This window comes from Haemaphysalis longicornis, unplaced genomic scaffold, assembly GCF_048455015.1.
Source record: "Haemaphysalis longicornis isolate Haplotype H1 unplaced genomic scaffold, Haemaphysalis longicornis Haplotype H1 scaffold_9, whole genome shotgun sequence".
NCBI classification, from domain to species: Eukaryota; Metazoa; Arthropoda; class Arachnida; order Ixodida; family Ixodidae; genus Haemaphysalis; species Haemaphysalis longicornis.
Genome location: NW_027526460.1, coordinates 30013122 through 30024591, shown reverse-complemented (window position 1 = coordinate 30024591; position 11470 = coordinate 30013122). Strand labels below are relative to the sequence as shown.

At 46.6% G+C, this 11470-nt stretch overlaps 1 protein-coding gene across 2 annotated transcripts; it reads left to right on the top strand.

Moving 5' to 3' along the window:
* Positions 1–1000: 1000 nt before the first annotated feature.
* On the top strand, positions 1001–11160 carry Rpl11 (ribosomal protein L11). Of its 2 annotated transcripts, none has more exons than XM_077684302.1 (5): positions 1001–1100; positions 1986–2111; positions 4203–4352; positions 6871–7113; positions 11077–11160. In XM_077684302.1, exons 1-5 carry the CDS (start codon positions 1089–1091, stop codon positions 11113–11115), a joined length of 570 nt encoding a protein of 189 aa, XP_077540428.1. In that variant the 5' UTR covers positions 1001–1088; the 3' UTR covers positions 11116–11160. The 2 variants fall into 2 exon arrangements, with proteins under 2 accessions (XP_077540428.1, XP_077540429.1); XM_077684303.1 differs by lacking the exon at positions 1001–1100 and adding an exon at positions 1267–1428.
* Positions 11161–11470: the final 310 nt, after the last annotated feature.

Below are 11470 nucleotides of genomic sequence, written 5' to 3'. Positions count from 1 at the left end.
GGTAATTCGCCTTGCTGGATAGACACTGCGTCAGTGGTAGCGTCATTGAAAACCATTATTCTCGACTTTTCTGTGCTAAAATTTAATCCGAGGTCGGTGGCTTCCTGGCCGCTAATATTTATTAGCCGTTGCATACCAGTCTGGTTATCAGCTAAAAGAAGAATGTCGTCTGCGTATAACATTACCGGAATATGCTGTTGTACCACTTTGCCTTGCAGCATATGGGTTAAGTTAAACCCTACTTGACTTTCTTCCAGTTTCATTTTTAACCCTGCCATGTAAATTATGAACAGTATTGGGCTCAAAGGGCATCTCTGTTTCAGTCCCCGATGGGTGTTTACCTGCTGGGCGCACTTCTGTCCTTCCCATGTAAGGTGCACCCTATTATCACTCTAAAAAAAAAAAAAAGTGCTCTAGGCGCCCCCTCGTAGAAGTTGTCGAGGATAAAAGAAACGGTAAAAATGAACTGGCGCGAACGGGAATCGATCTGCTGGTTTTGAGTTCTATGAAGCTTAGCCTTGCGATTAGAGAACATCGATGTTCGCGGCGTTGAGTCAGTGAAGCTGGGATGCTGATTGGCTGATGGGCAAGACTCCCAATGCTGATTGGCTGATGGGCAAGACACTTGTCGACCAGCATGCACCGCATGCACGTCGATAACGTCGATCAGACATCTTCCAAAGGATTTCGGACAGAGTGCATTGCGAGCACAAATGCTTGGTAATATTCTTTTTTTCTGTCTTTTGCCCCATACTCATGCCATAACATAAATCGTGGTTCCGTCGGTTGGAGCTGCTAGTCGATACTGATACCAGCGCTTTTAACCGAAACAGGGGGCATCGTGGTATTCTCCAAACACACCAAAATGTTCATAAGGCATTTTCCTCCGTCTGATAAACTTTCCTTCATGTAGGAAAGAAAGAAAGAACCTTTTCTTTCCTCCATGATTTTGCGGATTGCAGCGGCACTAGCGCCGGTTCAGTGGAGTGGGCAGGGTGGGCACTAAAGTTTTTTCATCGGCTTTTAGCCTTTTGGTAGCCGCACTGAGACTAGCCAAAGCGAGCCAATTTCTTTTTCCGGTCGGCACCATGTCTGTGAAGGTGGGCGCTAAAATTTTTGATGCTTTTGATCGAAATTAATCCGCTACATTAACATTTGTTTCGGCTTTCTTGCGCGTATACGTGGTTCTACATAGTTTCTAATATTTAAATATGATGGTTTATTCATTCTTTCTGTTGTACAGGTTTGTTAACTCGGAATTAATCTGACCCCCTGCTTGGGGCTGGTGATCGCACGTCTTAAAGTGGCGTACTGTCCCATCGCAACGTGACGTTCTTCGTTTGTGTAACTTGCGATGCGTTTAGCGTAGCCGTTTGAGCATCACGTTCTTGCGGGACGCCGGGACCCACGAAACATTGCAGTTGTCAGGTCGGGAGCAAGACTCGTCCCGTTTGCATGTCCGGGCATGTCGCACTGGCATCGGCAGGTTCTGATGCCTGTTGTGCATTCAGTCCTGTGTTGTGTATCAACGAGTGCAACATTAAGTCCTCCTTTGCAACGTTTGGTCATCTGCTTGTCGAGGCCGTACTACAAAATTGGGGGTACAAAATCAGAATTTGCCAGTCCACAGCGTTTGCGCCGTGCCTTGCAATTCACGTATGCATTGTTCAGCTGTGTGTCGCCTTGCAGAAGGTGCTAGCCTAGTGCCTAACTTGTATGACTTTTTGTTATACCAGTCGCTTTGTACGGATGACGTTCGTTACTAAAATCACCCGGAGAGCCATCTCGTCTTGTGCGACGGCTGTGGCATCGCATTTGTTTAATTCTTGCAGTGCGTCGTCGTCTTTTTGTAATAAAATCGCGCGGTGCGTGCGGTGAAGCCGGAGCGACTGACACCAGAGTATGATTTTACAATTTAGTGCTGAAATGGGAACAAATAGCTTATTCGCTTGCAATCAGTCAACTTTGTTTCTTCCCCACCCCAGGCGAAAATGATAAAAAAGGACAGAAAAGACAAGGAGAAGAACCCCATGCGAGAGGTTCGAATTCGGAAGCTGTGCCTCAACATTTGTGTTGGAGAATCAGGAGATAGGCTCACTCGAGCTGCTAAGGTGAGTTTGCCGTTCGGATGTGCTGCTGCACTGACACTTGGTATCGAAAGGAAAGGTGTTTCTCGTTGCTGTAAGATAATCGGCAATATCGTCTCTTAAAGATTTTCGATTTTCTACGAGAAATTGGAATTAAAATTTTCCGTATCTCAAAACTTGGATCACTGTCCTGCCGCAATGCATTGCAGTTAGGTTTCTATATGGCACGCAGCTTTGGTGGTTGAATTAATAAATCAGTTGCACTCATCGTTCAGGTACTGATGCCTGTCGTGCATTCAGCCCTGTGTTGCGTACCAACAAGTGCAAAAGCAAATCCTCCTTTTGCAACATGAGGTCTAGTACCGGTACCAACCTCATTACAAAACGGGAGGTACAAGTTGTGTGTGTTTGGTGGGATTATGAAACATACCTTTCAGCACTGGGTGAACAAACCGTAAACTTTCAACGTGTTTTGTATCTGAGAACGTTGAAATCATAAGGCTGACAAAAAATAAAAAGCGCATGAGTGGGGCACAATATAGCATTACATTAGATACTGTTGGCCATTACATTAGGCAGTCGGTTTTTAAAAAAGCGCACGTGTCAAGTTTACCCCTTATACCGTCTCTCGTACTGGCAACAGGTCTGCCTTTTAGTTTGTCTAGTTTTGTGGTGCGCTTGACGGTTTTTCTGGTCAGTGTGCTTTTTTTTTTTTTTTAATACGTTGAACAGAACATTCTCTGTGCACAGTTTAGCAACATTTCTTGTAATGACATACTGTACTTACCTGATTCTAACGCGCACCCGATTTTCCAGGCAAAAAAACTTGCACCTCCGAGTGTAACACGCACGGAACTTTGTGACCCAGAAAAACGAATGCGAGAGAAGCGGGTGATTTATTTCCCAAAGTAATCTCGCTCGTCGCCGTCCGAAAGCTCCTTGTCACTTTCTGCTGACTGCAACATCTAGCGCGCTCGTGATGCCACACTTCTGATCGAACGTTGAACCATGGTCGATGGGATTGTGGCTCACGCCTCGCATACCCATCCCGTGAGCTTCTCCAGAGGCGCATGCTTCAGCTGACCGCTCGTTTTGAATGCGTGAGAGTCACTAGTAAGCCACTCGTGGAAGCGGCGCACCTTCGTTGATGCTGCTGCCATTGCTGTTATGAAGCGCACAGGGGGAACAATTTGACTATTTGTGCGAACGCCGATAGAAAAGCCTAGGCTTCCAGCGTCCAAAAAAATCGTTGCTAAAAGCTTCGGCGCCATCTTGAGATGACGATGGGTGGGGCAAAATTTCCGCTGTTTCGGCAGTTTCAGTTTTGTATCCCATTCTAACTCTGGTGTGATTTTTCAGCTTTTTATTTGTTTTTATTATTACTATTTTTTTCTTTGAAAAAAATGCGCATTAGAATCGGGTAAGTACAGTACTCATGCTTGCCGAGCCACTATGTAAAAAGAGCCATGGGTGTATATATCGCACATCAGTTGCAGCAAAAAACAAATGTTAAATCACATTGCAGACCTGTGTGGCATCATTGTAGCAGTTTGAGGCTGTGAAGGGTTCATGGGTTTCCTTTTCTTGTGGGCTTTAGAAATTACTTACGGGCACCGTTTAGTTGGATAGCCCTGCTCAAACTGATCTGAGGTACACAGAGTAGTGCGTTGGTTAATTAAATGAATAGCACACACAGTTACTGTGGGAGTGATTGGTTCCTATTTAGTGCATTCCGATACCTTGCTGTGGGGGTATGTTCTCACCGTAGCAGTAGCCAGCACTTGTCAGGCGTGCGTCATTCAGTGGCACTTGGACGTAATTTCTTTGCCTGTGAGTTCCCAGAGTTCGTTGCACGATCATCTGTATTTGTTCTCCAGCATGTGGCAACATCTGCATTGTAACCAACGTTCCCTTCACATAATATTTTCACTTTGGCAGTCTTTCAATTCTCTTTTCATCTGTTTTCGTTGTGTAAGCAGTTCGTTCTCTCCCCCCCCTTCCCCCACAAAAAACAAAGGAAACCATCTGCGTATGCAGTGTTCTAGGGCTTCTGCTTATCAATCGGCAGTGACTGACCAAGCAAGCTGTGCGTCATTGTGGCTGCCTACCCCTTAGGTGCTGGAGCAGCTGACAGGCCAGCAGCCAGTGTTCTCCAAGGCCCGCTACACTGTGCGATCCTTTGGCATCAGGAGAAACGAGAAGATCGCCGTGCACTGCACCGTGCGGGGACCCAAGGCGGAGGAGATCCTCGAGAAGGGCCTCAAGGTGCGTCTTCCTGCCAGCAGAGCCAGATCTCTGGCTGCTGTTCTCTGCTTTCTTATGAGCCAAGGAAAGGGTTGCCGGTTGTACTGGTAACACTATAACTGTTACCACTATAGCAGTAACTGGGTGTGTCGCACTGCATCGGCGGGTGCTGATGCCTGTTGTGCATTCAGTCCCGTGTTGTGTAACAAGTGCAACATAAAATCCTCCTTTGCAACGTTTGGTCTGCTGCTTGTCGAGGCCTTACTACAAAGTCGGAGGTACAAAATCTGAATTTACCGAAGTCCGCAGCATATGCGCCATCTCCTGCAGTTCATGTGTGCATTGTTGAGCTGTGTTAGCACTGTAGCAGTAGCAAAAATTAGCACTGTAGCTGTAACACTATTACTGGCCACATTACAGAAAGAAAAGAAAGTAGGAGTTTGTCCGCTGGAAGTTGTGGGTTAACTTGCTGTTCTTGTTGTGCCGTTAGCAAAACTTTGCGCACGCTTTTGTTTTGTGAATTTCCATCAAGGGTTCCCATCTAGTTCTAAAAGAGCAAAGCCTGTGCGATGAAAGTAGGACTTCCCACCTAAAAGCGATTGTCGCATGGGAAGTCTACCTGTGAAGTTGCAAGCTAGGGTGTATTGGACTAGAGTAAAGGCCCAACCACACGCACGCGTAAAACCGACGTACTCGCACAACGACGTAAACCTGCGTAAGGAACCGGCGTACTCCGGCGTACGCCGAATGCATTGGTACGCGCTTGTTACGCCCAAGTCAGAGCCCGCCAGACATCGACGCAAACTTTCGGGTCCACGGTGTTGACGCACACCTCTGGCGGTGATGTTATCGGCGGTCAGGTCGCATAACAAGACAGCGAATTGATAAATAAGCAAACTTTGCAATTAATTACGCGATAAAATGAAGTAATATGTAAAATACGGAGAGCAGACAACCGGACAAAGCACGCGAAGCAACAAGCAACTATGGGAGCAAGGCAGTTCACGCCAAATGTAGCGGGCGGTTTTGTGCCTGCCAAGTATGCATGCTTATCCTTTGCGTTTTTAATGCCCCAAGAACTGTTTTAGTTGTTTCTGTATTAAAGCACTTCCACTGGCTGAAGCGAACCGACACTGCAGCATATTATCTAGGAAGATCGCAGGACTATTCAGTGGTCCTCTCTGTTGTGTGGGGTGTTTTTCTTATCAGTAACAGATAACTTGAGGTGCCACTTTATTAGGCAAAGGCATCTTATAAAGGTTGAATGTGACTAGCTCTTCAACTGAAACGGGGCAAATTGACCCCTGTAAAAGGAAACGTTGGCCCTTGTTATGAACTTGCTTAGTCTGCGTATTTTCTCCAAAAAGTGTTCAAAAGTGCCAGTTTTATTGCCGCTTGGCAACGTTGGCTGTGATGTCGTTCTGTAGATAGTAGAGTGAGGTATGACAAATTACCAGCACATTAAAGGGACCCTGCAACACTTGCCATCGACTACTAGTAATGTATTTTGGGATAAAGTCTATTGACCCAGAAATCTCCCGCAAGAATTATGAAAATCGGTTCACAATTAACGAAACTACGCGCGATGAGAAATCGCGCATAATCGTTTCCTCTCAACTCGACCGCGGGAAACGCGACGAAAGCTGCGCGTTCTCTCCCGGAGAGGGTGGCGGCTCGCGGCGTTCTCTTCGGCGGCCTTCGATATACCACATGCCGGGTAGTTTTCTCCTTTTCTCCGCAACGCGGATGGGCCTATTTCCGGTCTGGTGCCACAAAAAAGCAGGCATGGGTGACTGCTCGCAAGTGCGCGCTCGGGCTGGTAGGGTGTTTTTGAAGCAATAAACGTTTGTAGTCGAGTGGTCCCGTTGAAAGGGAAGTATTGAGCTCATCACTCAAACTCCGCGCGCACTCAACACAAAAGAAACGGCAAAACTGTGCCTACAGGTTCAGGCATAGAAGAGGTTCGCACACAGCGATGACAATGACGGAAATGGGAGAATCTAGCCGTGAAGTTGACCAGTGACAGCCGATCGGGCAGCCATGGCCTATGTGATGTCCCTTAGGCCATGCCAGCGGTTGCATAATGAGGACAACTGGAGAGAGAGCGGTTGGTTTTTCCGCGTCTTTCACATCGATTTGCGCGCTCACCGCTTCACGTGCACGTGTAATATTTGGCTCAGGTATTCCTGGCAGTGTAATCTAAACGTCGCGCAGGTTTACTTGCACTGCTCAAAAAGTGTTGCAGGGTCCCTTTAAGCTGCACGAACTGCTCATGAACAAACAAAAACCACGTGAAGCAGGTGAAAGTCTAAATGGCACGAATCCGTTACTGCAAACATTAGTGGCCACAAATATTGCGTGGTGTTCTTTCTCTTCTGAGCCTTGTAACGCTTTTTTGATCCCTCGTGCGCCAGCTAGATGGTAAAGTGGCGGATTTTCATTCAGCACTGTGTTCGGGGCTCTCGTTGATGCGTGCCATCCGGTGTTGACGACGCCTGCCTCTGGAGAGCTGAGCTGAGATGTCCTCCTTTTCTCGCAGGTGCGGGAGTATGAGCTGCGCAAAGACAACTTCTCGGACACGGGCAACTTTGGCTTCGGCATCCAGGAGCACATCGACCTGGGCATCAAGTACGACCCCACCATCGGCATCTACGGCCTCGACTTCTACGTGGTGCTGGGCCGGCCGGGCTTCAACGTAGCCCACCGGCGCCACAAGAAGGGCATCATCGGCTGCAAGCACCGCCTCGGCAAGGAGGAAGCCATCAAGTGGTTCCAGCAGAAGGTAACCACCACCCCAGCAGTGAAGGGGGGGGGGTCTATTATCGTTGGGTGGTGGTGCGTGTGGTGTGCGCTCAGGCCTGTGTTAGGTACCAACAGGTGCCAAAGCAAATGCTCCCTTGCATCGTGAGGTCTGATCTAAATTAGCTACTATGCCGGAGGTACATGTTTGAGCGTGTTGTGAAGTAAAAGCAGTGCGACCAGTTTATTGAAAAAGCGATAACGAAGAAAGATCATGCCACTCACCGTATTCACTCATACACTCCAAAAAAACTTTATTGCAGTGATTTTTGCCTGAACACTGCAGTTAGCACCATCAGCGAGAATTGCATTCTCGACATGCAACATCATATCAATGAACTCCAGTCCACTTCTCTCTTATTTTGTAGCAGTATCACTGCAACATCATATCAACGAACTCCAGTCCACTTCTCTCTATTTTGTAGCAGTATCACTGCATCAGACCGGTAACAGAAAGGGCTTCTTGCAACATCGAGCGAGGGCATTTGTTTTTTGGCGGAGGTTTGTTGGTGCCACCGCCATCATGTTAGTAACAATTTCAGAATCCAGTTGGCTCACTGTCACAGCAATGTCATCGTTAGCTGGTAAGAGGCGCTTAAAAGCACAAGTATAAAATATTCTATGCTTTTTTTACTGCGATGTTCGAAATTTCACATGGCACTTCTCTTTTCCCCCAATGAGGGAGCTTGAAACTGCAGCTGTGGTCCTTACAGAACACAGACTTAAAAGCAAGCTAGTATTGTAGATAGATAACAAAAATGTTGGCAGAATGGTGGGGTATGACATCACCCATTCTGCATTGAAAAGGCTGATTGCATATTGGGTGGCAACATGCCAAAAGACAGTTTAAAGTATGTCGGTTTAAAAATAATGAAAGTGGTGTGGAGATCAGGGTACCGTTTAAAAATGAGATACTCGCCCATTTCTGAGCTGAGCTAAGCACTAGGCATCTTTGCGTGTCTCGAACGTTACGTGACGATATTGATGACTTTATAGGAAATGGGACGTGGGGGAGCAATGTGTACTGCATGATTGGGTCAATTTGGGCCTAGTGCAGTACAACCTCGTCACAAGGGACACTTGGTTATAAGAGACATTTGAATGATAACGGTTTGGTTACTCGCCGCGGTGGCTCAGTGGCTAAGGCGTTGCACTGCTAAGCACGAGGTCGCGGGTTCAATTCCCGGACGCGGCGGCCGCTTTTCTGATGGAGGCGAAAAGCAAAAACGCCCGTGTGTACGAGATTTCGGCGCACGTTAAAGATCCCCAGGTGGTCAAAATTAATCCGGAGCCCTCCACTACGGCGCGCCTCATCGCCTGCGTTGTCGGCGCGTTAAAGGGGTCGTGAAGAGAAAATGCATTTGTCTTTGCTTAATTTTGTCTGCTTGAACGACCTTTTAAGAACATAAATCCCAAATATTTTCACAATTCATTGCTTCTGGAATTTAGGAGGCGCCGTTGAAATTCTCGTTTTGAGGCGCATCGCAAGCGACCATGCGCACGCCGGCGGTCGGCAGAGCAACTAGAATGACGTCACGTCAAGTACATTCGAGAGTTCAACGCGGTTCAATGTTCTTTGTGTATAATATTCTGCAAAGCTGCACACTGAATATTTTAAAAATAATGCATCCTTTATTCGTTGCCAAAAAACAGTTTTCCACCCACGTGAGCGGTGTCGTGACCGCTTCAGTTGTCTGGCAACCATCGCAGCAGAACTCAGACCTGCTGGGTGTTTGTGCAGTTTGTAGCCAAGTTTCCCTGCTGAGTTTCACGTTCTTTTCCTGAATTCTCTTCGGAATCGTATCTTTTTTGTATGAAATGGCCCAAGATCGCTCAATCGAAAAAAAAAAAGTAAAAAAGTGCCCCGTGTGCGATTCGATCTTGCGGCCTCCGGGCCAGCCCAACGTTACGGCCAGCCTAGTCGGACTCTTTATCCACTACACTATCGACGTGGTAAGCGCGCGCGGCGAAAAACTGCTGCATAAAAGCCTTTTCGCATTTGTAACCCAGAAGTCTGTCGTGTTTTCATAAATTCTAATCTACTCAGAGCTTTAACCGCCAACTTACTGTTGAGCGCTTCTGCAGTAAGCCAAAGCGGAGCGTATACAACCAACAAAACACCGTTAACAGCATTGTTTATTGCAGGAAACAGAAAAGCAATCGTCGAACTGCGTGATGTTGGGACTCGGCGACTTGGCGCTATATCGCTGCTTCTCGCTAGTTATTTTTGCGCTTGATGCGTGAATAATGGATGGGTTTTCTCGAAGTTCCTTCGATAAACGTGTTTATGTAATAAACTCTCATTTTAAGCGTTCGGTCATGTAAGTGTTCGGTCATGTATCTCTTCAGGTCAGAAGTTTCACGTTCGCGCAACTCACATTACAGGTTACGTGAAACAGACGTCGGCAAACTTGTGCAAGAATATCGGCTTGCAAAACTACAGTTTAGACTCGTGAAAACAGCGTAAACTGTTTACGAATGCCCAGTATAGATTAAACGTGGTTACCTCTGCCTGCGCATCTCGCCGGTGTTGTAGACTGAAAGTTCAACCATGTTGATCAGTCGTATCAGAGATCAGACGTCTCCCGTTCAGTTGCAGGGCGAGTTTCATCATGGCGCCGATGTTGTAGCTTTATCTGACCCTTTGCAAACCCGCTCTATGCCGACATATTGTGCAGACCAGGGAGGACTGTGATTGGCTTCTTACTGACTTACTGAAACGTCACTTCACGAGTTGAGGAGGAAAGCCTCGGTGAAACCGTAACTGCATTTGTTTACCTATTTGCCTATATTGGGCGACGAAACGGGTATGCATTGTTTGTTTATCAAGGTTACACGGTTGTGAGCGCACTCACAACACAGTTTTTTTGAAAATCTCTTCACGACCCCTTTAAACCCTACAATCAATCAATAACGGCATACCTGCCAACTCTTCCGAATTTTCCGTACAATGTACGAATTTTGACGCGTCTTAAGATTTTACGAATCGTGCCTGAAATTTTACAAATTTTCGAAAAAAAATAGGACCATCTATTTAAACGACACTGTGGTACCTGCGCCGCCACAAGAAAGCAATACGTAGCGTTGTTATCCCCATTTGCGTAGCTGTGATTTCTTTCGTCTTCTCGGAGTGGGCTGCGCATCCATATCCAGAACTCGGTGCTACCTCGGCAAGCCTGCTTTATAGTATGTTGTTCACGGGCCGGTTACGACTTCCGTGTTCGTGGCGCTCTTTGTATGACTGCCGCGTCCTGTCCAGTAAGACCCGTGGTACGACCACGGTAGTTGCTTCGCTGTGCAATGGCAGGCTCGAAGCCGCGAGAGTACTGCCAAGTGTTGTCGAAATCGTACATAACCGAATTTGCTGCCCTTCCCAATGGAGTTGCTGTTCATTACTCTTCAACACTTACGGTTTTCACGTATGGTTCTGAAAACGTGAGAACGCGTGCGAGATAACATGAATCCTTTTAGACTTAAAAATTAATGTGTGCGGCCCGCCACTTCCCCCAATCCGCAGATATTCCGAATTTCCATGTCACCAGGTTGGCAGGTATGCAGTAACGGTTTGGTTGGTTTTCCTGTTTGCCATGTTAGCAACTTCCCATACAAGAGTCGTTGGTTAGCAGACACGTTTTCCAGGTACCTTGAGGGTTTCTTGTAAGGAGGTTTACTGTATGAAATGGCACACTGCCTTCGGTGCACATGGGGCGTTGTACTGAATGCTGCTGTCGGGATGCTACTGGCAGTGTTTTTGTTTCATCACAACACTTATTCTCACTCGTTGCTTTTGTGTACCCTTGTGAAAAGTTTTTTTTTTCCTTAAAAAGTATTGAACAGATGTCAAATATCATTGCATCTTCTGTGTTTCACTCAGCAACGATGGTTGGTGCTATGTTTAAAAAGCTTGGTTGAAGACTCACAATTTATTTCTTTATTTTCTTTACAGTACGACGGCATCATCCTGCCTGGAAAGGGTGGGAAATGAACCTGTCACTGCCTTCATAATTACCAATAAACAGACAAAAAAATGTCCATGTGTCAATGTTTTAACACAACAGGGCCAAACACTGCATGTGCAGGTTGTTTGACTCCTTTGACGTCGTCATAAAACTGAAACAGTGCTTGTCCTATCTTTATCTTGTCTTTATTCCCATTCATGCTGGAACTAAGTAACATAACCTATGTACCTGCCCAATGGAACATTGTTATCAAACAAGCTTTAAACTATGCCACACCAAAACTGTGAACTTGGCTACCCTGGCTAATAAGTGAAGAGCAGAGTGCAGAGGCTGCAAATGGTCTAACAAAGCCACACATTATGCGAATTCAGGTTGATCAGA

Bases quoted from the DNA above. Each gene is read 5' to 3' on its own strand.
- Rpl11 (XM_077684302.1), top strand. The intron at 4,353-6,870 runs GTGCGTCTTCCT...CTTTTCTCGCAG, and splicing joins TCCTCGAGAAGGGCCTCAAG to GTGCGGGAGTATGAGCTGCG. The intron at 7,114-11,076 runs GTAACCACCACC...TTTTCTTTACAG, and splicing joins TCAAGTGGTTCCAGCAGAAG to TACGACGGCATCATCCTGCC.